The sequence below is a fragment of the Pangasianodon hypophthalmus genome, chromosome 7 (genome assembly GCF_027358585.1).
Source record: "Pangasianodon hypophthalmus isolate fPanHyp1 chromosome 7, fPanHyp1.pri, whole genome shotgun sequence".
Lineage (NCBI taxonomy): Eukaryota > Metazoa > Chordata > Actinopteri > Siluriformes > Pangasiidae > Pangasianodon > Pangasianodon hypophthalmus.
Window position 1 is genome coordinate 16939147 of NC_069716.1, and position 18146 is coordinate 16957292.

Here is an 18146-nt window from a genome sequence, read left to right on the forward strand (position 1 = left end):
ACTGCAATATTTTAAAGAAGGCACATATATAATACGGGTAAATATTGCAGCCTAATTCACACAGGTAAGAAGAATAGAGATGTGTTGGGAGGAGAGTGTGGTGTGAATCTTTGATCAGAATGATAGCTGAAGAGACAGAGGTTTCAGGGGTGATGCCATGCATGGAACGTCTATGGTAATGCTATTCCTATCAACCTAACAAGAGGCAAACAAACTAACAGAGAGGTCTGCTACTCTAATGATTTCACAGCTGTGTGGGTGGATCAGCTTTTTATCCTGCTCTGCTCTTTTTCCTTCTCTATCTCTCATAGATACATGCACACTTTTTGCCAGCTACCTCACAGTCAGTATTATACACGCATACACACTTTTTGCCTACTGACTCGCAGTCAATATTCCTCTTTTTTGGATATTCATTCAAGCGCACATGAATTACAAAGATATGCCCAGCTTGAGCATTTTTAATCAGACGTGGTGGAAATCAGTTTCCTGGAGGGATATGGGCAAAATAACTGTAAACACTTCTCCAGTTGTGCCTGTAAATAAGTGTGACTCAGAGGGGGGATTTTTCATGACTATGAAGAGCTTGCCAACCGCTAGGTGAAAATTATTCTCTGCTCCTGCAGAGCCATTGGTATTCTCTTAAGTATGAATGCACAGTAAATGTGCAATGCTAGAGCAAAAATACACATTTTGAGGGATCACCTTGTAGTAAAGAAATAAGGTTTAAAGCAAGACTGGTCTCACAGAGGTACTTATATGTGACAGCAAACTTTTAATCACACAGAGCAGCTGTACTGCCAGCATATAGACCCTTTAGCAGTTTTTGTCACTCTTCATCAGCTCTTTCCACAGCAGCGCTGTCCAATTTTGATTATCTTACCCGAGCTCTGCTAACTACAACACACGGTTGGACTTCGGCTCTGCACTTACAGCTCAAAGTTGTTTTTATTGAAGCAGGAAATTTGGTCTTTTGATCTAGCCCTACACCTGCAGCGCTTTCTATGCATGCTGCATTTATCACAGCTGACAGAGAGACCTGTCAAAGCGGCGCTGAGATATGGATCTTACCTGACTGCCCATTCGCACTTGAGCAGTGCTCTGCGGCGTGGAACTAATGTCCTAGTCAGCTGGGGGATCAGCTCCCTCTAGGAGCCGGAGGGGCCATGGATCAGAGCTAATAACAGCAACGCTGCCTTCCAACTAGACAGAATCTTTCAAAACTGCTGCCTGCTCCATCATCTGAAGCAGGCAGTCGAGCTAAGTCCGATGACAATCTGATTTAAATGCATACCCCAAGGCACCGTTTTGACTTTTTCCACATTTGATTTTAATGCCTTCTGTTTGTATAGTAATGAATATGGCATTTAGAAATCTGATTAAATTTGAAAGGCTTTGCTTCTGAATGTCCTGTTTGATGGTGTGTCAGCCTGTGTAAACACAAAAGACAAAGAAGAAATCAAATATAATGGTGGGTCATAGTGAGTCATTTAAAGCACATAATAATACTGAAGAATATTCAACGGTGTGAAGCTTTTACTGATGGTAATAGTGGCTGGCATGGCCTCTCCTGTGTGCATGTGGAATATAATACATGTTGAAATGCTGCCCACTGTCCTGCATGCACAGGATAATATGCAGCACTTCCACATGTATTATATTCCACATGTACATATGCACATGATTATGGTCTGCAGATATGCATTGCTCAAAAGTGTGACCTTTAATTTTTCAATGATAAATCATTGAATCATACATGTTTTACATTGCACACCTAAATTAAACATCTGTTTCCACATGAACGAACATGACTTTAATTGGGATCAAACCAGACTTGAAGCTGACAGTCACGCTTCTTTCCACCTGATTGGTCTTGCTTATCAAGCAGGTAAATATGTCCTACTTGAGTTACATTGCCTCAAACTCATGACACTGGAAATTGAGGTTAATCAGATACAGCGGTGCCTGAAAAAAAGTTAACAATGATACTTTTTTTTTTTTTGGTTTTGGCTCTGTACTCTAGAACACTTGATGTCAAATGAAAAAAGGACAATTATCTTAAATTACAGAATGTTTGCCTTAATTTAAGGATATTGACATTTATACTGGGAGTAAGTATAAGAAAGACAGCTCTTTTTATACATTGTCACCCATCCCAGGTGGCCATGTAGAACTGAATAACTGGTGTAGATGTTTCTTGGTCAAATATATCATTTCATCATATTTGTATACAAAAGATCCAAAAAGAAATTAATTTAAGATGTGGCATTTACATCTGTTTTTTTTTTAAATATGCTGTCTGTTTATATGACAACCAAAGAAGTGCTAATGCCAGTAAAGCAGGTCACCAAGAGGCTAAAAAGTCTGAATAAATTACACCAAAGTGTTAAGCTTTTTAATATAATCTAAATAATAAATTGTGTAAAAACACAGTGGTGGCTTATAGCAATATAATGTATATGGGTCAGCAGCTCCAGCAGCATTGCCGCCTCACAGCTCCAGTGTTCACGTAGGTTTCCTCTGGGTTCTCTGGTTTCCTCCCTTTGTGCAAAAACATCCAGCTAGGTAGCTTGGCTAGGCTAGATTGGCTCTAGGTGTGAATGTGTGTGCATGGTGCTCTGGGTTGGACTGGTGTCCCATCTAGTATGAATTCTATGAATTCTCCTGCCTTGCACCCTGTGTTACTGGAATAGACTCTGCAACCCTGACCAAGATAAAGAATTTACAGAGAATTAATGAGTTCTTGAGTCAAAGATATTTGTATATTGATCCCAAAATCTATGTAATTTGTCCTATGTAAATCTTTAGAGATGGAACTACTTTTATCAGAAGGAGGATTTGGTGGTTGTGTTACTAAAATAGTCACCAAATGTAGCACAAAATGTTCAGGAAAGCATAAGTAACCAAATTAACTTTTTAATTTAATGCCCCAGTGTGTGAAAGTTGGATAAAACTACACAAGAACAATTTTAGCAAGACTTTCATGTTTCATCCTAAGACACCTTGTTAGAGTGTAAAGTATGTAATTTTTGATTCAGATTATATTATTGCATATTTGAAAAATCTATTGGCAAAATTCAACAACTGAAACAAAAGTCTTTTTCAAGAGAGAATGTGATCTTAGAGAAATGCTTTTAAAGTTTAAAACACTCACAAGAACAGAAGGGTGAAATTATAGTTTATTAAATACTAGACTGCATCAAATAAAAGCATTGTGGATTGAAAAGAGGAAAAAAAGAAACTTTACAAGATTAATCAAAATTTTTGTCTGCGCTATAAGGAATAAGAAAACCAAACACTTCTTCTGAGTAAAATTTTATTGACCGTCTGACTGAGGTTGTTCTTCCCTCAGCTAATTTTCCTCATTAACTGTCCAGTAATGACAATAAGTATACAAGACAATGAAGTGTTGAAAGAATCCCTATAAGTATGTAGAGTATAAATGGGGAGAGTGTTAAATGTGCTGTTAGACACATTTAACACTCTCGCCATTTATAAAGCTCCATCTTTGAGCGAATGTATGCAGTGTTGTGTGAGGAGCTCAGATATAGAAGAATGAAGAAATAGAAAGCATAAAGATACTGAGCTCTTGATGTCCACATTCACTTTTGATGGACTGAGCACAAGTGACTCCTTTTTTTGTTTGTGTGCCTTTCTTTATTTATTTTTCTGTCTTCCTTATTCACACTTCCTCTCCCACTGTTGCCTTCTCAGTGTGCTTTACATCTGGCGCAAGCACTTCAAAACCTGCCTCTATCCCCTCACTGCTCTGCTTTTAAATTCAGCACCATGCTCTTTTATCTGCCTTTAAAGACCTGCTTCAAAAAGGAAGCAAGGTTTCAATCATTATCACTTCATTACTCATACTAAAGCCTTCTATTTATATGATTCCGGCAGCTAATATGTGTGTGTAGTGCTAAGTAACACCCAAACTAGAAATAAAATGCAGTAGGTAGAGAGAGTAATTGGATGGATGGGTGTGATATTTAGGAATGGCAGAACCAGAAAGAAAGATGAAAAAGGTCTGGGAGAGGTGTGGGGTGAGCTTTTCTATTTATTTTAAAACAAATACCATCCTTAGAAAGGTAGGCCAGAGAGGAAAGTCTAAAGTCTTTCTGTCATCTGTGGATTCACTTGTTTTCTTTGTGGCAATATTTCTTTTTGTACTCTGTCGTCTTTGTGTGCTCTTCTCAGAGGTGCAGTCTGTCTGTGTGTTAAAGCCTGAACAAAACAGAATGCCATTGAATTGTGTCATGTGTTCATCAGAAGTATACCACATGAAGCATGGTAGGCATTCGTAGAAAAGCACTTTGAAGAAATCGCTGTGACTCAAGATTTATTGAGTGTTTCATGTGACTGTGAGATTACCATCACTTGACTCAGGCTGGCTTTCATAAGGGTTTCAAAGCAAGGCTCTCTGGGCAAGTTCTGGCACGTTTTGAGCCGTCATGTCTGGCACGTTTTGAGCCTCAGGGATGCATTGTGATAATAAAATGCATATTTGAGTAAAAGGAAATGGGAACAGTTAATATATAAAGACATTTACACATGTACACAGCCTACATCCATACACACTGATATTTACATTCATACATACACAAATCCCTAAGTAAATTAAAAATCTAAAACTACCCAGGGAGGAAAGTTCTGTAGAGTTATAGTTCAAGTACCTGCCAGATGGTAGAAGGCCAAAGGAAGAGTGGCTGGGTTGACCAGGGGTCCTTAATAATGCTGTGTGCTTCAGTCAGGCAGAATGTTTTGATAATGTCCTGGATAGAAAGAAATTTGCTGGCAATTTTGGACTCAAGTGCACACTATACATAATGCCTTATTGGTGCATCCAAGATAACATTTGGCAATGTTTACGCTGTGTTGTTATGCTCAGATCAGAACATCCACGCTGGTGCAAGGAGGATGAAGAAAGATAGAGCATAATCTGCTGCTGTGTTCAGGTCAGAAATCCATCTGTTTATAGCAACCCATTTGTCTGAGAGTGATAGCAGCCGGCAGAGATGAGCGATGGCTTGGGTAAGTGAGTAACTTAATGCCCTCATCTGATGATCCGTCGCTGCGTTGGCCTGAACGATGGTATTGCGCCCTTACCAGAACTCTAGCTCCCTCCTTACTGGAAGCACCAACCCCCTCTCAGCGTGAGCTGTGTTCCCGCACAAATCTCTGCAGCACCCTGGTGGTCAGATGTAATTCGCCTCACACTGAACCCGCAGACGGGCTTCCACAGGTGTGTCCAATGTCTTCTCAGGTTACACTCGAGCTCTAAGTGATTATAAGCCTTCCATCATCCTTTCTGCTCTGCATAAGCTCCTTGCTTCTAATCAATGGAGCCAGTGGGAATGAACAGAATGTTTAGGTGATGTATGAAGCATGGCTCTCATCTGGCAGGTAGTGACTGTATTAGCGGTGATGGCCAGGTGGCACCGCTCCTCCTCATCGCTCTCCCTGGCGGCTAGAGGTGACACTCCATCAGGGAAATTGATTGTGCTCGTTGCACGGCTAATTTATTGATGATCCGCCCCTAGCAGGGATAATGAGTTCATGGGCTTCTGATTGATGTCCGAATGGTCTGTGAAGCAGAACTGGGATTACTACTGCATGCCTGTCAACTGGGACAAGCAACTTGTTTAGATAAGCACCTAATGCATGGACATATTGATTAAAGCCTAATTTGAATTAATATTCCTGTTCAGGTGTTCATCAAGGCAAAATGAGGTGACTAACAATGAGACGAAAAAAAAGCTAAAAAGTGTCTGTCCAACTAAGGTATGTTAGTTTCAGAATCTGCAAATTATTATATTTGCCGAACAACGTGCGCTTGCAGAGTAGTTGCCAGTGAAAGACCACCAACATTGATATTTAACTGGATAGTAGCTAAACACAGCAAACATACGACCACAGCTTGATGTTAAATATTACTGTTAAATACAGTATGGCTCCGTAATAGTATGAGCTGCTTGTGGGAGTCATTAGGTATGATTACTGCTCCACATAACCATATATTGGTTAAGGAATATGGATCCATTAAAGAGGACCAGATGCAACATATGGTATAAACACTGATGTTTCTATATACCATAATGTGATATGCGGTTAGTGAAGGCAGGACCCCAAATGTGTAAACTCAGCATTTGCTTTATTTGGGCAAATCTAAAAATCATTTTCAAAGTCCATAACCAGGGTCAGAAGACAGGTAGACAAAGTTACCGTAGGCATATCCAGTAATGTAAGTCACAATAAACATTTATGGGTCAACACAACGAGAAAGTAGAACACGAAAACAAGACTCAGAATGACAGTAACAAATGCATGATAATACTTTTTGCGATGAGACTAAGAAATAGCAGGGTATAAATAGACAAACTAATTAAAGTCTAAACACAGAACAGTAGAACACAATCGGATAGCACACTAATGACAGGACTAGAACAGAAACAAAAGGACATGGGAGCGTAAACAAAAGTACATGATGTGCACCTAAAACAAGATGACGTGAAAGCAGCGCTCACTGCACTCTGAACTGCTCTGAGAGGGGAAATTATTATTATAATTATATAATTATATAATTATTATTATAATTATAACCGGTTATTTCTTTACACATGGTTCAGTAATTGTCTGATAGCATAGCTTGATCCTATTTTTTATTACTGCTTGTTAGTTATCTGTTGTTTTTGTGTTATGATGCCCTTACCTCTGGCATTTTTAAAGAAAATGATTCTAGAAAATGAAGTGCTGGGCCGAGTACAGACTCATACTTAAATTTCTGATGCTGATTTTGATATTAACCTTTTGTGCTTGGACTATATAAATAGGTTCTGAATTTAAAGGCCCATTTACAGGCCAATAAATGCGACACTTATACTTAAGCACCTATAATAAAGAATCTTCCATATTTAGAAGTTTTTCAATTGCTGTCTATCTGTAATTCTGGCTTGCTGTTAAGTTCCATGCCATTCTAATATTCCTGATGTATTACATATTCAGTGGGTGGTCATAGCTGGTGTTCATCTATTTCTTCGCTCAGATACGGTATAGCAGTGCTACTTGGTTACACATCCATTGACATTAGTGATAAATGACCCAACTAAGTAGAAATTAGATCTTCTCCATCTGCAGAGTATCCTTGCTTGGTGCATCTTTTAGCTGTTAATGGAGTGATTGAGAGAGTTTTCATTACTCATGCTTAAATCAGCTAGCCTTTCCTGTATTTCTGGACTTGTTTATGTATTTACTGAGTGACTTGTCTCTATGACGTGAAATACCAAGAAATACAAATGTATGGCTGTTTATCTTCACATAGGGCCATATTCAGAGTTGGCAACTTAAGTTCAAAAGTTATATTTGGGTAATGTTAGTCACATTAACAGTAATTCCTGCATTAAGAGTAATCTGAGTACATAATCTGAGTGTAGTTCAAACCTCCAAAGCTGCCAGATTTTAGTGAAATATAGATGTTGAAATCTGGGTTTAAATAGCGTCTAGACCACTGCATTTTAACACAAGCACTTGCCTTTAATGCAAGGGATAGATCAGGCATCAGGGATAATCAGGGATATAAAATGCAGACTGATGAAGCAGACAGTTTTTTTTCTTTGGTGTCAAAAGTAAAAAGATGTAACATAAAAGCAAGAGACAGTTTCAAAATACAAAGACTAATACAACAATATGTGATATATAATGATGTGCTTATATAATGATTTATATACTAATACAAGGAAAAGATGACAGGCATTGAAATAAACATTGAATAGGAGTATATTGCCAATACATTGCTACAAGAATAGTCCTATTTGGTTTAATTTAAAAATATGATTTCCACTCTCATTATTCTACAGAAATAGCACTTGATTCAGCACATCTTATTATTTAGCATTTTAATTTTTAATATTGTGCGTTGACAGTTAATTGTGTGCACTTAATGAAGGTACAGGATACTAAATTCATGAATTAATGAGAAAAAAGTATGACATTTATGACACTTTAATTCTCCAGATGTCAAATTAATAGAATAATGCCAATGTTTTGGTTAATTTGATGTGCTCTCCTATAAAGAACATGCCCATAATTTAAAGGATAAGCTGACCGAGCCATTCACCATTCTTAAGTGCAGCTCATCTTAAGTGTAATAATTTTGTCCATAAAAAAAATTCGATCCTTGAGATAAGCAGTATTTCTGATTAAGATGCTGTCTCCTGGTGAATTGAAACAGAAGGTTCGGATAATCCGTTGCCTTTCTGTATGGTGTGTGTTATGTGATCCACATGTCTTGTGAGCCATGCTTTCCTTTCAATATAAATCCTCCCCTTGCACAGTAACATAGACTGTATATCCTACTTCCTTTATATAGCTGATTCTTCTCTTTCTATAAAGAGCATTATCGGACAGAAGCTTTCTGCTCAATGAGGTCACGCCATAGCAGTGCCCTGGTAAAGGGGATGTGTAATCCATTAGAAAAGATAAGAGTTCTCTGTTCACTACATGCCCGTGCTGTGTCAGGCAACTTTGCTTACTCCATTAGAGGATACCTGATATGGGACCTGCCGGTGGATGCAGACCCCCTGATCTGAGAAATGATAGGAAAGCACAGAACAGTGCACGGTTCAACTGATCTGTATGACCCTTTTACTAAAATAAAGCATCACATTAAGAGAGATTCTCTTTCTCTCCCCTCTCTCTGTCCTTTTTTTCCCCTGTCTTCTATTAGTCATCTCTAAGTGATTCAAACACATGATTTGTCTTTGGGCTTTAGAAGTGTATATGAAGGAGAGAAGCTACTGAATTGAAATGTCTCTTTTGTCTGTTGGACAAGATCACGGATGAGCAAGCATAGACAAGAATACATCAAAATATATGTTCATACATAATTAAAACAGCCAAAGAAAAATTGATCAAAAATAGACTACAAAATACCACAAATGAAAAGCGCAGGTTATCCAAGTAAAATACTATTTTGAAAATACAGAACCTTTTTAAAGGGAGACCAGTACTGATGATATCAGTAGTGCCACTTCAGTTGATAAGGGTAATATTAGCATTTTGATGGATGATCTGTAACGCTCTGTACCCTTAAGAAACCACACTCTGTGTTATGCACTAAATCAGTAAGTCAAGCACTGACACTGTCTGTAACAAACTGTGTCGAGGGCAGATGCAGTTGTGAGAACAATCCTTTTAAGAACAAATCCAAATTGATAGGCAAACTTGTAGTCAGAAACAGGCTTGACAAAAACAAACAGGATAAAAGGGCAGAAATAAACCATAAATCGGAAAAACAAACAACAAAAAAAGTTGAACTCAGATTTTCCACTGGATTTACAAAAGTTTTGAAAATGATGATTTTCTTTGTGCTCACGTGCGTATGTTGATCACCCATAAAGTGCAAAACATGTTCCCGATAGAGCTCATTTGCATTTAGTGATGCCCACAAAATCTCTGTAAAAGGTCAAGCGCTCAGACGGCTGGAAACACAAAATGACTACTAAGTGGTGAAAGAAAAGGCAGAAGTGGAAGTAATTTTGACTCACTTCTATGCCAATAAAAATATTTAGCAGTGTAACAGCACCTGAAAAGGTCAAAATCTAGGGACAAGGTGAACTGGGTGTGAATTTAGTGAGATGACAAGAACATAATGTGACATAAAAACTGTATAAAAGAAGTATAAAAGAAATATAAAAGATTCACTGTACCAGGTGATCATGGACACTAAGCACATCACACAGGGAAACAGCTATTTAAAAAATGTTATGGCCGAAATGCTGGAAGTGTCGCGCAGCATTAAAAGAAGATGCGGTGACAAACGGAGCCGATTTAAAATCCAGCTTTCATCCTGACGTGGACTAAATCTTCCGTCAGCTGAGGCATTTGTTTACGGCTTATGGCTCTGCACGGACAGACCAGTCTGTCCTCCGTTTATACTTCGGCGTTTCCTTTGTCACAGTTGAATAACTAGTTTTATTTGTCTTAATTTACGGGTTTGTGTTGGTTCTTAGCCCCTGACCTAGTTAACTAGCATGGGAACGTGTTTTTGGTAGAGACTATAAGACACTTCTTTAAGTCTCTCTGGATAAAGGCATCTGCTAAATGTTGTAAACATAATTAAAATAAGCAATTTAAACTTGACAGTATAATCCATATAAAAGTGCACTAATCTATGCAAATTATATTTAAAGTCCATCAAATCTATGTTTACATTAGTTAGTCTTTTTATGTGCAAATCCATCGCCTCTGGCTTGCTCATTAGGGATAAATTCGTACATTTACAATTTATATCCTGAATATTTATTTCTGTAAAGCTGCTTTGTGACAGTGTCCATTGAAATTAAATTTACACACACTCAGGATGTGTAGGATATGAATGTTCTTCTGAATTTATGGGACTTTCATGAATACCAAATTTCTTGTGGAAAACACTCCTACGAATGAGGCCCATTGAGAGAAACACTCAGAATTGCAAGCATTAATATTACAAAACCTTCCAAAGAACAATTGAAAATAATCTGGTATATCGTACACGCAGATAAGGCATAGGAAATGAAAGGCAGGTGTGATCAATAGGCAGGTGAGCGGGACTGATGCAATGTATGGTATGCAGTGGAGTGGAATAGACACTGTCTCGTTGGTTGTATTACTGTTGACTTGCTGCCATTCTTACATCTGTGTGTTGGTGAGAGCTTAATATAGCTAAGATTCATCAATCTAGTGTCCAGATTGCTAGCTAGCAAAAAGTCTGATGAATAATAAATGACATTACTGATCAAGTGACATCCTTTGAACACTAATTATACATCATTTAACAGGAGTTATGTTTTTTTTTTTTTTTTCTCTCTCTCTCTCTCTCTCTGTCTGTGTGTGTGTGTGTGTGAGATACCAATGTTTGTCCTTTTCAAAAAGAGTGTCATCTTACGTGATAATTAATGTGTTTGCATATGAGTTGATGTGCTTAACATTTTGTGAGTACGCTTGGTTTTGTTATGTGTGTTTAGTTCTCGCTTCTGAGAATTTGTTACTTGTGTGAGCTCACTGTTTAAAGGAAGTGTAAGCCTGTCTGAGGCTCACAAGGTCAACTAAGGCTGAGTCACAGAAACACAAAACAGACTATTCTATCCAAACCTTTCAAAACCCTCCAAACCTTTATCCTTCACTACAGCCATGTTTCATCTGTGTACAATACTGAGCAACACACTTCCACTACATTACTGCAATCGTCATGGCATTACACTTTGTGAGCTCTTATCAGCCAGAAGCTAGAGCCTTTGGGGCAATTTTAAAACCATCATAGCTAATACAGTATCTGACAATTCTTTTTTTATGAAGACATGAATATTTCTATCTTTTTTCCTGATAATCTACTTTTGCAATGTCCTAAGGCTCCAAAAGAAAATGATGCAGTTTTTTTTATCTGCTAAGGTGAAAAAAAAAATGATTTAAGTTTAAGTTATAGGGTCTGGCCTCAGGCTTCTGGTGCATTTATACTGTTGTATTTCAGATGGAACATGTTTCTAATTTTAAAAGTAAGCTTTTATTAGGTGATGAACCTTTCCAAAACTTGGACCAGCCTTTATCTAGCAACCACGGCAACAGGATTTTGCAGTACCTTGCACAAGCAATGGAGCACAAACTTGTACACATATAAACATGTGCAACATGAACCTGCAGATTGGCTGGATGAAGAGGCTACAGACCTTGTTTTTGTTAGTCTTATGGCCACATTAAACCTTTTACCCTTTTACAGCTTAGTGATTTCTCTCTAGACTCCATCAGTGAATGTTATAGATTCATCCAGCTTGTGTTGATTTAGTAACAGCCCTAGCCCCTGACAGCGGCACTCGCTGGTTGAGATGGATGGTGCAGTTAATGATTGCGTCTGAAAACAGTCTGCTTAGCAGCATGCTGATGTCACAGCACTCCAGGAGCGTGGCCTAATTAGAGTCTCCACTCTTTTGGATCACCTTCAGCCTCACTGACCTGTTCATTAATGAGCCAGACTTTTTCTGGGTACCTTTCCTCACTTTTCTCTTCTTAGACTCACTCACTAAGTTATTATTTCACTCAGTTGAATCCTTATTCATTTCCATTTAAAGTTTCCTTTATTGAAATAACTGCTTTTTGTTGTTTCATTTGTTAGTACTGAGAATTGATTGATTGATTAATATTGATAAAGCAGTAAACAGTGGCCAGTTTATCATGTAAACTTACCATATAGCTGCTTTTTTGTACAATTACTGACTGTAGTCCATTTATTTGCTCTTTATTAATGTAGAACAGTCACCATATGGCCTTCAGCAAGATATTTTTTGTGTGGTGGCCCATTTTCAGCATAGCCATGGCAAAAAATATAGTAGTGTCTGGTTACTGGGATGTCACTGTCAAGTTTAAGAATAGTCAACCAACAGAAAATATCCACGTAACAGCAGCTCTGTGCCTAGAAACTGACAGATCATGGGTTAGATAATGATTGGGCATGGAAAAAAATTACCTATATTCTCGAACTGTACACCTACAGGGTGGACTAATAGAGTAGGTGTGTCTCATTTACACACAATAAGCCTCACTCATCAATCTTTTCAGACAATGAGTTTCAGAAATGCTGATTTTCTTCTGACGCCCACAAATCTCCATAAAAGCTTGCACAGCTGAAATGACGAGTAAATGACAAAAAAGACTTTCTCAGAGATAGAAGTGGAAGTTATTTTAACTCGTGTTTATGCTAATAGAAATATATATTCTTTAACAGTGTAACAGCACCTTGAAAGGCCAAAATCTGGAGCCAAATTAAATGTAAATTAAATGAGGTGAAAAAGAGAAAGCTTGATAGATATTTCTACTGTACCCAGGTGATTGTGGACACCAAACACATCACACAGGGAAACTGCTTTTTTAAATTCAATGCAAAGTGTCTCGGGACTGTTGGCCACACTGTACCAATGCACCCTCCTCCATGCCGTGTTGGAAGAGCAGACTGGCATGTATCAAAAGGAGAAGCCCAATGATGGCACACCTGGGAGTATACGGCACATTGCATTTCGAGACATGCCAGATCTGTCACATATCGGTCACTTAGTGCTGGCTCTAATAAAGTGTTAATAAATAAAATGTTGCACAGCATTAAAAGAAGATGCCCTGGCACACATTACTGACTTGCACACCATCTGCGCCATCACAGCATGTCCTCCTTTTACACAGCTGCATTTCTTCTTAATTGAATGACTGGTCTAATTTTTATTAATTTATGGATTTATGTTTGCTTGCTTGCTTTTTTTTAATAGGTAATATTTCTTTAGATAATGCCATTAATATGAAATGCCTGGGTTTCTCAAAAGTTTCATAAGATTTGTGTGTAAAATACAAAAGCTATCTGAACTTGAAAGTGTAATCTGTATATAAAAGTGCAGTAACTCGATTTATATGATTTGAAGCTGTATCAGTCAAGGTTTACATTGGTTAGTTTCTTATGCATAAATTGACACACAATCAGGAGAAACGTTTTTCTGAACTGGATTTTTCATGAATACAAAATTTCTTGTCTAAATGCTACTATGAATGATTTATGAATACATCCGTTTGTGATTGAAGTGTACGTTGTGTTTCCCAGTAACACTGCTGTACTTGATAAACTCATACTAACACTACACACGCTGTTTTTCCAATATCACTACTGTTAAGATCCACTCCTTAAATATCATATGATCAGTAATGGTCCATTTCCAATGGAGTGAGTGCAAGGAAGTTTAGATAGCCTACATTGTAGATGGGTGTGGCTACCTAATAAAGTAGCAACTGAGTGGATGTATGTGACAAAACATAGTCTACATACAGTCATAGTGCATACTTCTTAAGCAGTGACTCACATGCATGCAGTGATATGCCCCCCTCATCTAACCCTATCTTATTCCCTCTCTTCATGTGCCTAAATCTCAGCCTCTCCTCTCTGCATCCCCCTTTCCCCCGCTTGCTGTTGTGGATTTGGAAAGGAGCCCTTCTATGCTTCTGCACTGATAAGACTCCACTGAGAGCTTTCATATGCATCTGATTATTTCTGAGCTCTGGCTTACAATTTGTGCTGTTTTCTTCTCTCAGCATCTTCCTCTTTGCTCAGCATCTCAAACAGCCTCCAGGGTGGATGAATGCTCTCTATTTAAGTCTTTAAAACTGTTGAAAAGCATCCTTTGTTGTTCAGGAAGGTCACTTCTAAAAACTGTGGTTTCCAAGTGATATGGGAAACTTTAGATTCTTTTTTGCCGTCTGTCATCTGTAGAGAATGAGGGACTTTAGTCAGATTTACTAGATTTTTTCTGACGTGTAATATACTTATATTAACTCTGTATAACTCTGTATTCAAACAGGATTAATTAGGTTTATAAAATAAATAAATAAATTGATATGAATGGTTTCTTCTCTCACTCTCTCTCTCTCTCTCTTTTTCAGAGGCCTTTGACATGGTTTTGCGCTTGGGCCGTAACTCTACTCTCACCCTGCTGAGGGAGGAGTTCCCAGGCCTGGGTACTGGAGCCAATGGTGCTGCCACTCAGCTCTTCCTGGATATGTCTCTCTACATCCTTGGCTCTGATGCCAACGTGGATGACATGGTGACCTCCTTCTTCTCACGCCTCTTTCCTCTTGCCTATCGCCGCCTCTTGGGCAATGGGGCAGCAGCACCAATCTCAGATGAGTGCATGCACAAGATGTGGCGTGAGGCATCAGTATTCGGCTCTTACCCTAAGCTAATGATGACGCGCCTCTCACGTTCACTGCTGGCCACGCGTCTCTTCCTTCAGGCGCTGAACCTGGGCATCGAGGTGGTGAACACCACTCAGCACCTGAAGGCGGGACGGGAGTGTGGTCGGGCACTGCTCCGCCTGTGGTACTGCCCACTGTGCCAAGGGCTGCTGGAGGTGCGACCATGCAAGGCAATGTGCCTTGCAACCATGGGCACCTGTCTTGGGGGGGCAGCTGAGGTACAGCCACACTGGAGGGCCTATGTGGAGGGACTGGGCACATTGGCAGCTGCCATGAGAGGAGGGCAGGACATTGAGGCAGTGGTGCTCAGGCTGCATGTCATCATCCGGATGGCTCTCAGACACATTGTAGGGACCAAGAGCAGAGTGAATGCACAGGTCAGTTATACACAGACACCATTCTTTCTATTAGTAGTAGGGCAGGTATTCATAGAGCAGCTGCAATTATGTTCCTTACGCTGTCTCTGCTAATTATGCTAACTTCTTCTTCAATGTTCTACTGCTTTTTGGTACGCCCATGAAACGCTCAGCCTATGCCAGCCTAGTCTTTCTTCTGTTTTCAATAGGGTCAGGTTTTATACAGTTATAGCTTTCTCCATTTTTCGTATATATCCAGCTGAGAAATGACTATGGATTGTTCAAAGGATCGACCAAGCAAACGCATTAATGGCATCTCAGTTTAAAGGAATTATGCTGTCATTGTTTTAACCTAATTTATATCCACTGAATCTACAGTGCATGTGCAATTACACCAGACAATAATTTTAGCACATTTCCCTGTACTGAGAAAAGAACTGAAATTGGTACTGCCCCTACAACTGCCCCTAGACTACCATTATAAGTGAGTAAATTTTCCATTCTCTTCTCAGTGCAAGGAAACGTGTCAATTCCTGGCAGTAGTAATTGCACATACACTACAGATGCAGTAGACAGAGATCAGGTTTAAAAAACACTGAATTATTCCATTAACTGATGAAGCCCCTGAAGAAATGAGTGACATCTGATTTACACATACTGGGTATTTAAAAAGATCTAACTGACTAGAAACTTTCCATTTTTGTTTTGTTAACCCATTCTCCACATGCCCTGTGGCTCTCTAGCTCTAAATTGTGTAACTGCTCTCTGAAATGCTTAAACAGCAGCACAGTATCCAGCACTTTGCAGAAAGCAATGCCTGACAAGCTCCCAAGTGCATCTCCTCTCCCTGCTCAGCAGTGACCCTTTCAGTGGGGCAGAAGGAGTTAAAGAGCAATAACACACTCCAGTTGCTCTTGTGTGTATGAGGGCAAATGCTCATGAAATATTGAAAAAGTGCTGGCTCAAAGCTTGCTCTGTATCCAGGTTCTGCATGGTGGTATCTTTAACACCCATAAGCCCATCAGACACACACATACACACGTGCACACATACAAACATCTATACTTGTTTATCCCTTATATAAAATCTGTTCTTATACTCTGCTGTGTGTGTCTGAAATGATGCTGCTTTGATTCTACTGTGCTTGATACTCAGCGTCTGGTGTGTATGTGTATGTGCATGAATATATATATATATATATATATGTATATATATATATATATATATATATATATATATATATATATATATATATATATATATATATATATATATATATATATACGTTTTGTGTGTCCAGTGTTTGAAATTTGAGGATTTGATTAGAATTGTTTACAAGCATTTGTTTGTGCCTTATATAGGTAAAGTATAATTTGGATAAATTTAACTGTACTTCAGCATGGTTTATTTGGGAAGTGTGTACTCAGTCCAGGCTTCAGTTCTCAGAGAGCACTAGATGGAGGCATTGCATACAGTATGTTTCACTTTATTTCGGCTCCATGTTAAAGTGTGAAATGTCAGCAACAACCCGCTTGCTGCAACAGCATTTTCGATTTCATCTATAAGGTGGTGTGAAACTGGGATGTCAGACTCCAGACTTGAAAGGGCACACGCTGCACATTTTAGGGCTTTTCCTGCTTTAAAACACCTGATTCAACACATCAGGTAATTATCAGGTTCTCCCTGAGTTGAAGTGGGTGTGATGAAGAAACATTTAGCAACAAAGCAATAAAGTTTAGTTTCTTTTCAGCCATAATCAATCTAATCTAATCCAATTAATAGAGAAGGCAGTTATGTTAGCAATGTTAGTGTGGGGGACACGGCAGATTAGCACTTAGCACGTTTACCTTGCACCTCCGGGGTTGGGGGCTCGAATCCTGCCTCCACTCTGTGCGTGCGGAGCTTGCATGTTCTCCTGTGCTTCGGGGGCTTCCTCCGGGCACTCCAGTTTCCTCCCCTAGTCCAAAAACATGTGTTGTAGGCTGATTGGAATCTCTAAATTGTCTTTAATGTGTGAATGGGTGTGTGAATGTGTGTGTGATTGTGCTCTGCGATGGGTTAGCACCCCGTCCAGGGTGTCCCCTGCATTGTGATCCGAGTTCCATGGGATAAGCTCCAGGGTCCCCTGCAACCCTGAGTAGGATAAGCGGTACGGAAAATGCATGGATGGATGGTTAATATGGTTTAAGTTACAGGGAAGTTAAAGACAAAAAAAAACCCCAATAATTTATCTTACTGCTTTATCATGGTCATGATTGATCCTGAGCCTATCCTAGGAGCACTGGACATTGTTAGCCACCCATACATTAGTCTATTTAATCTACTTACACAACACCAAAGTGACTCCCAATCCCAGTCCTATAGTCCTCGTACTCAGCATATTTTTTCATTTGCTCTGCTCTAACACCTGACTCAGCTCCAAAAGGGCTAGGTAATAAAGTAATTAGAATCAGGTGTATAAGATTAGGGGAGACACTGCACCTTATTCACTATTTTATATATATAAGTTAGTTATTAGTGCACTAATTTGAATGTTTTACCATTACACAGCCATCAGTGGCAGAGCTAAGGGGGTGGATTTCCAATTTGAACCCCCCTGAAATATTTTTCCAGTTTCAAACACTTATTTGAGGATGATTAGCATGATACACACAGTGCAGCTCATTCTATATACCTTTTATGAAAATCATTACAGCAAATTCAGTGTCAAATAACATGTTTTGCTTTGTAATTGTGCCAGAACAATGTTTATGAAAGGTCAACAGAGTCATCGTTGCGATTCCATATTTAACTGCCCCAAACATCGAATGAACACGTCCGTTAGTTTGTTTAATCATATTTTTTGGGTACCAGCTGCTATGGTGAGAAACAGGATTATGCCAGACTCTGACCATAGGGATATCGAGGTGACAGTACTGCAGGTTTACTGCAGAAGGAGAAAAATAATTGCAGATCTGGTTTTATGATATGAAAAGCAATTACCCCTATTACTAGAGTCTTATTTTAGTCATTATCATTCGAACTGTCTTAAATGTATTT

The 18146-nt window shown here is 38.9% G+C and overlaps 1 protein-coding gene across 1 annotated transcript in view; it reads left to right on the forward strand.

Annotated features, from left to right (window-relative positions):
• The window catches only part of gpc3 (glypican 3), a 101217-nt gene that overhangs the window by 30709 nt on the left and 52362 nt on the right, over positions 1-18146 (forward strand). Inside the window, exon 3 of the mRNA XM_026917573.3 lies at positions 14440-15128. Within this exon, the coding sequence (XP_026773374.3) occupies positions 14440-15128 (689 nt within the window). The remainder of the gene's footprint in view (positions 1-14439; positions 15129-18146) is intronic.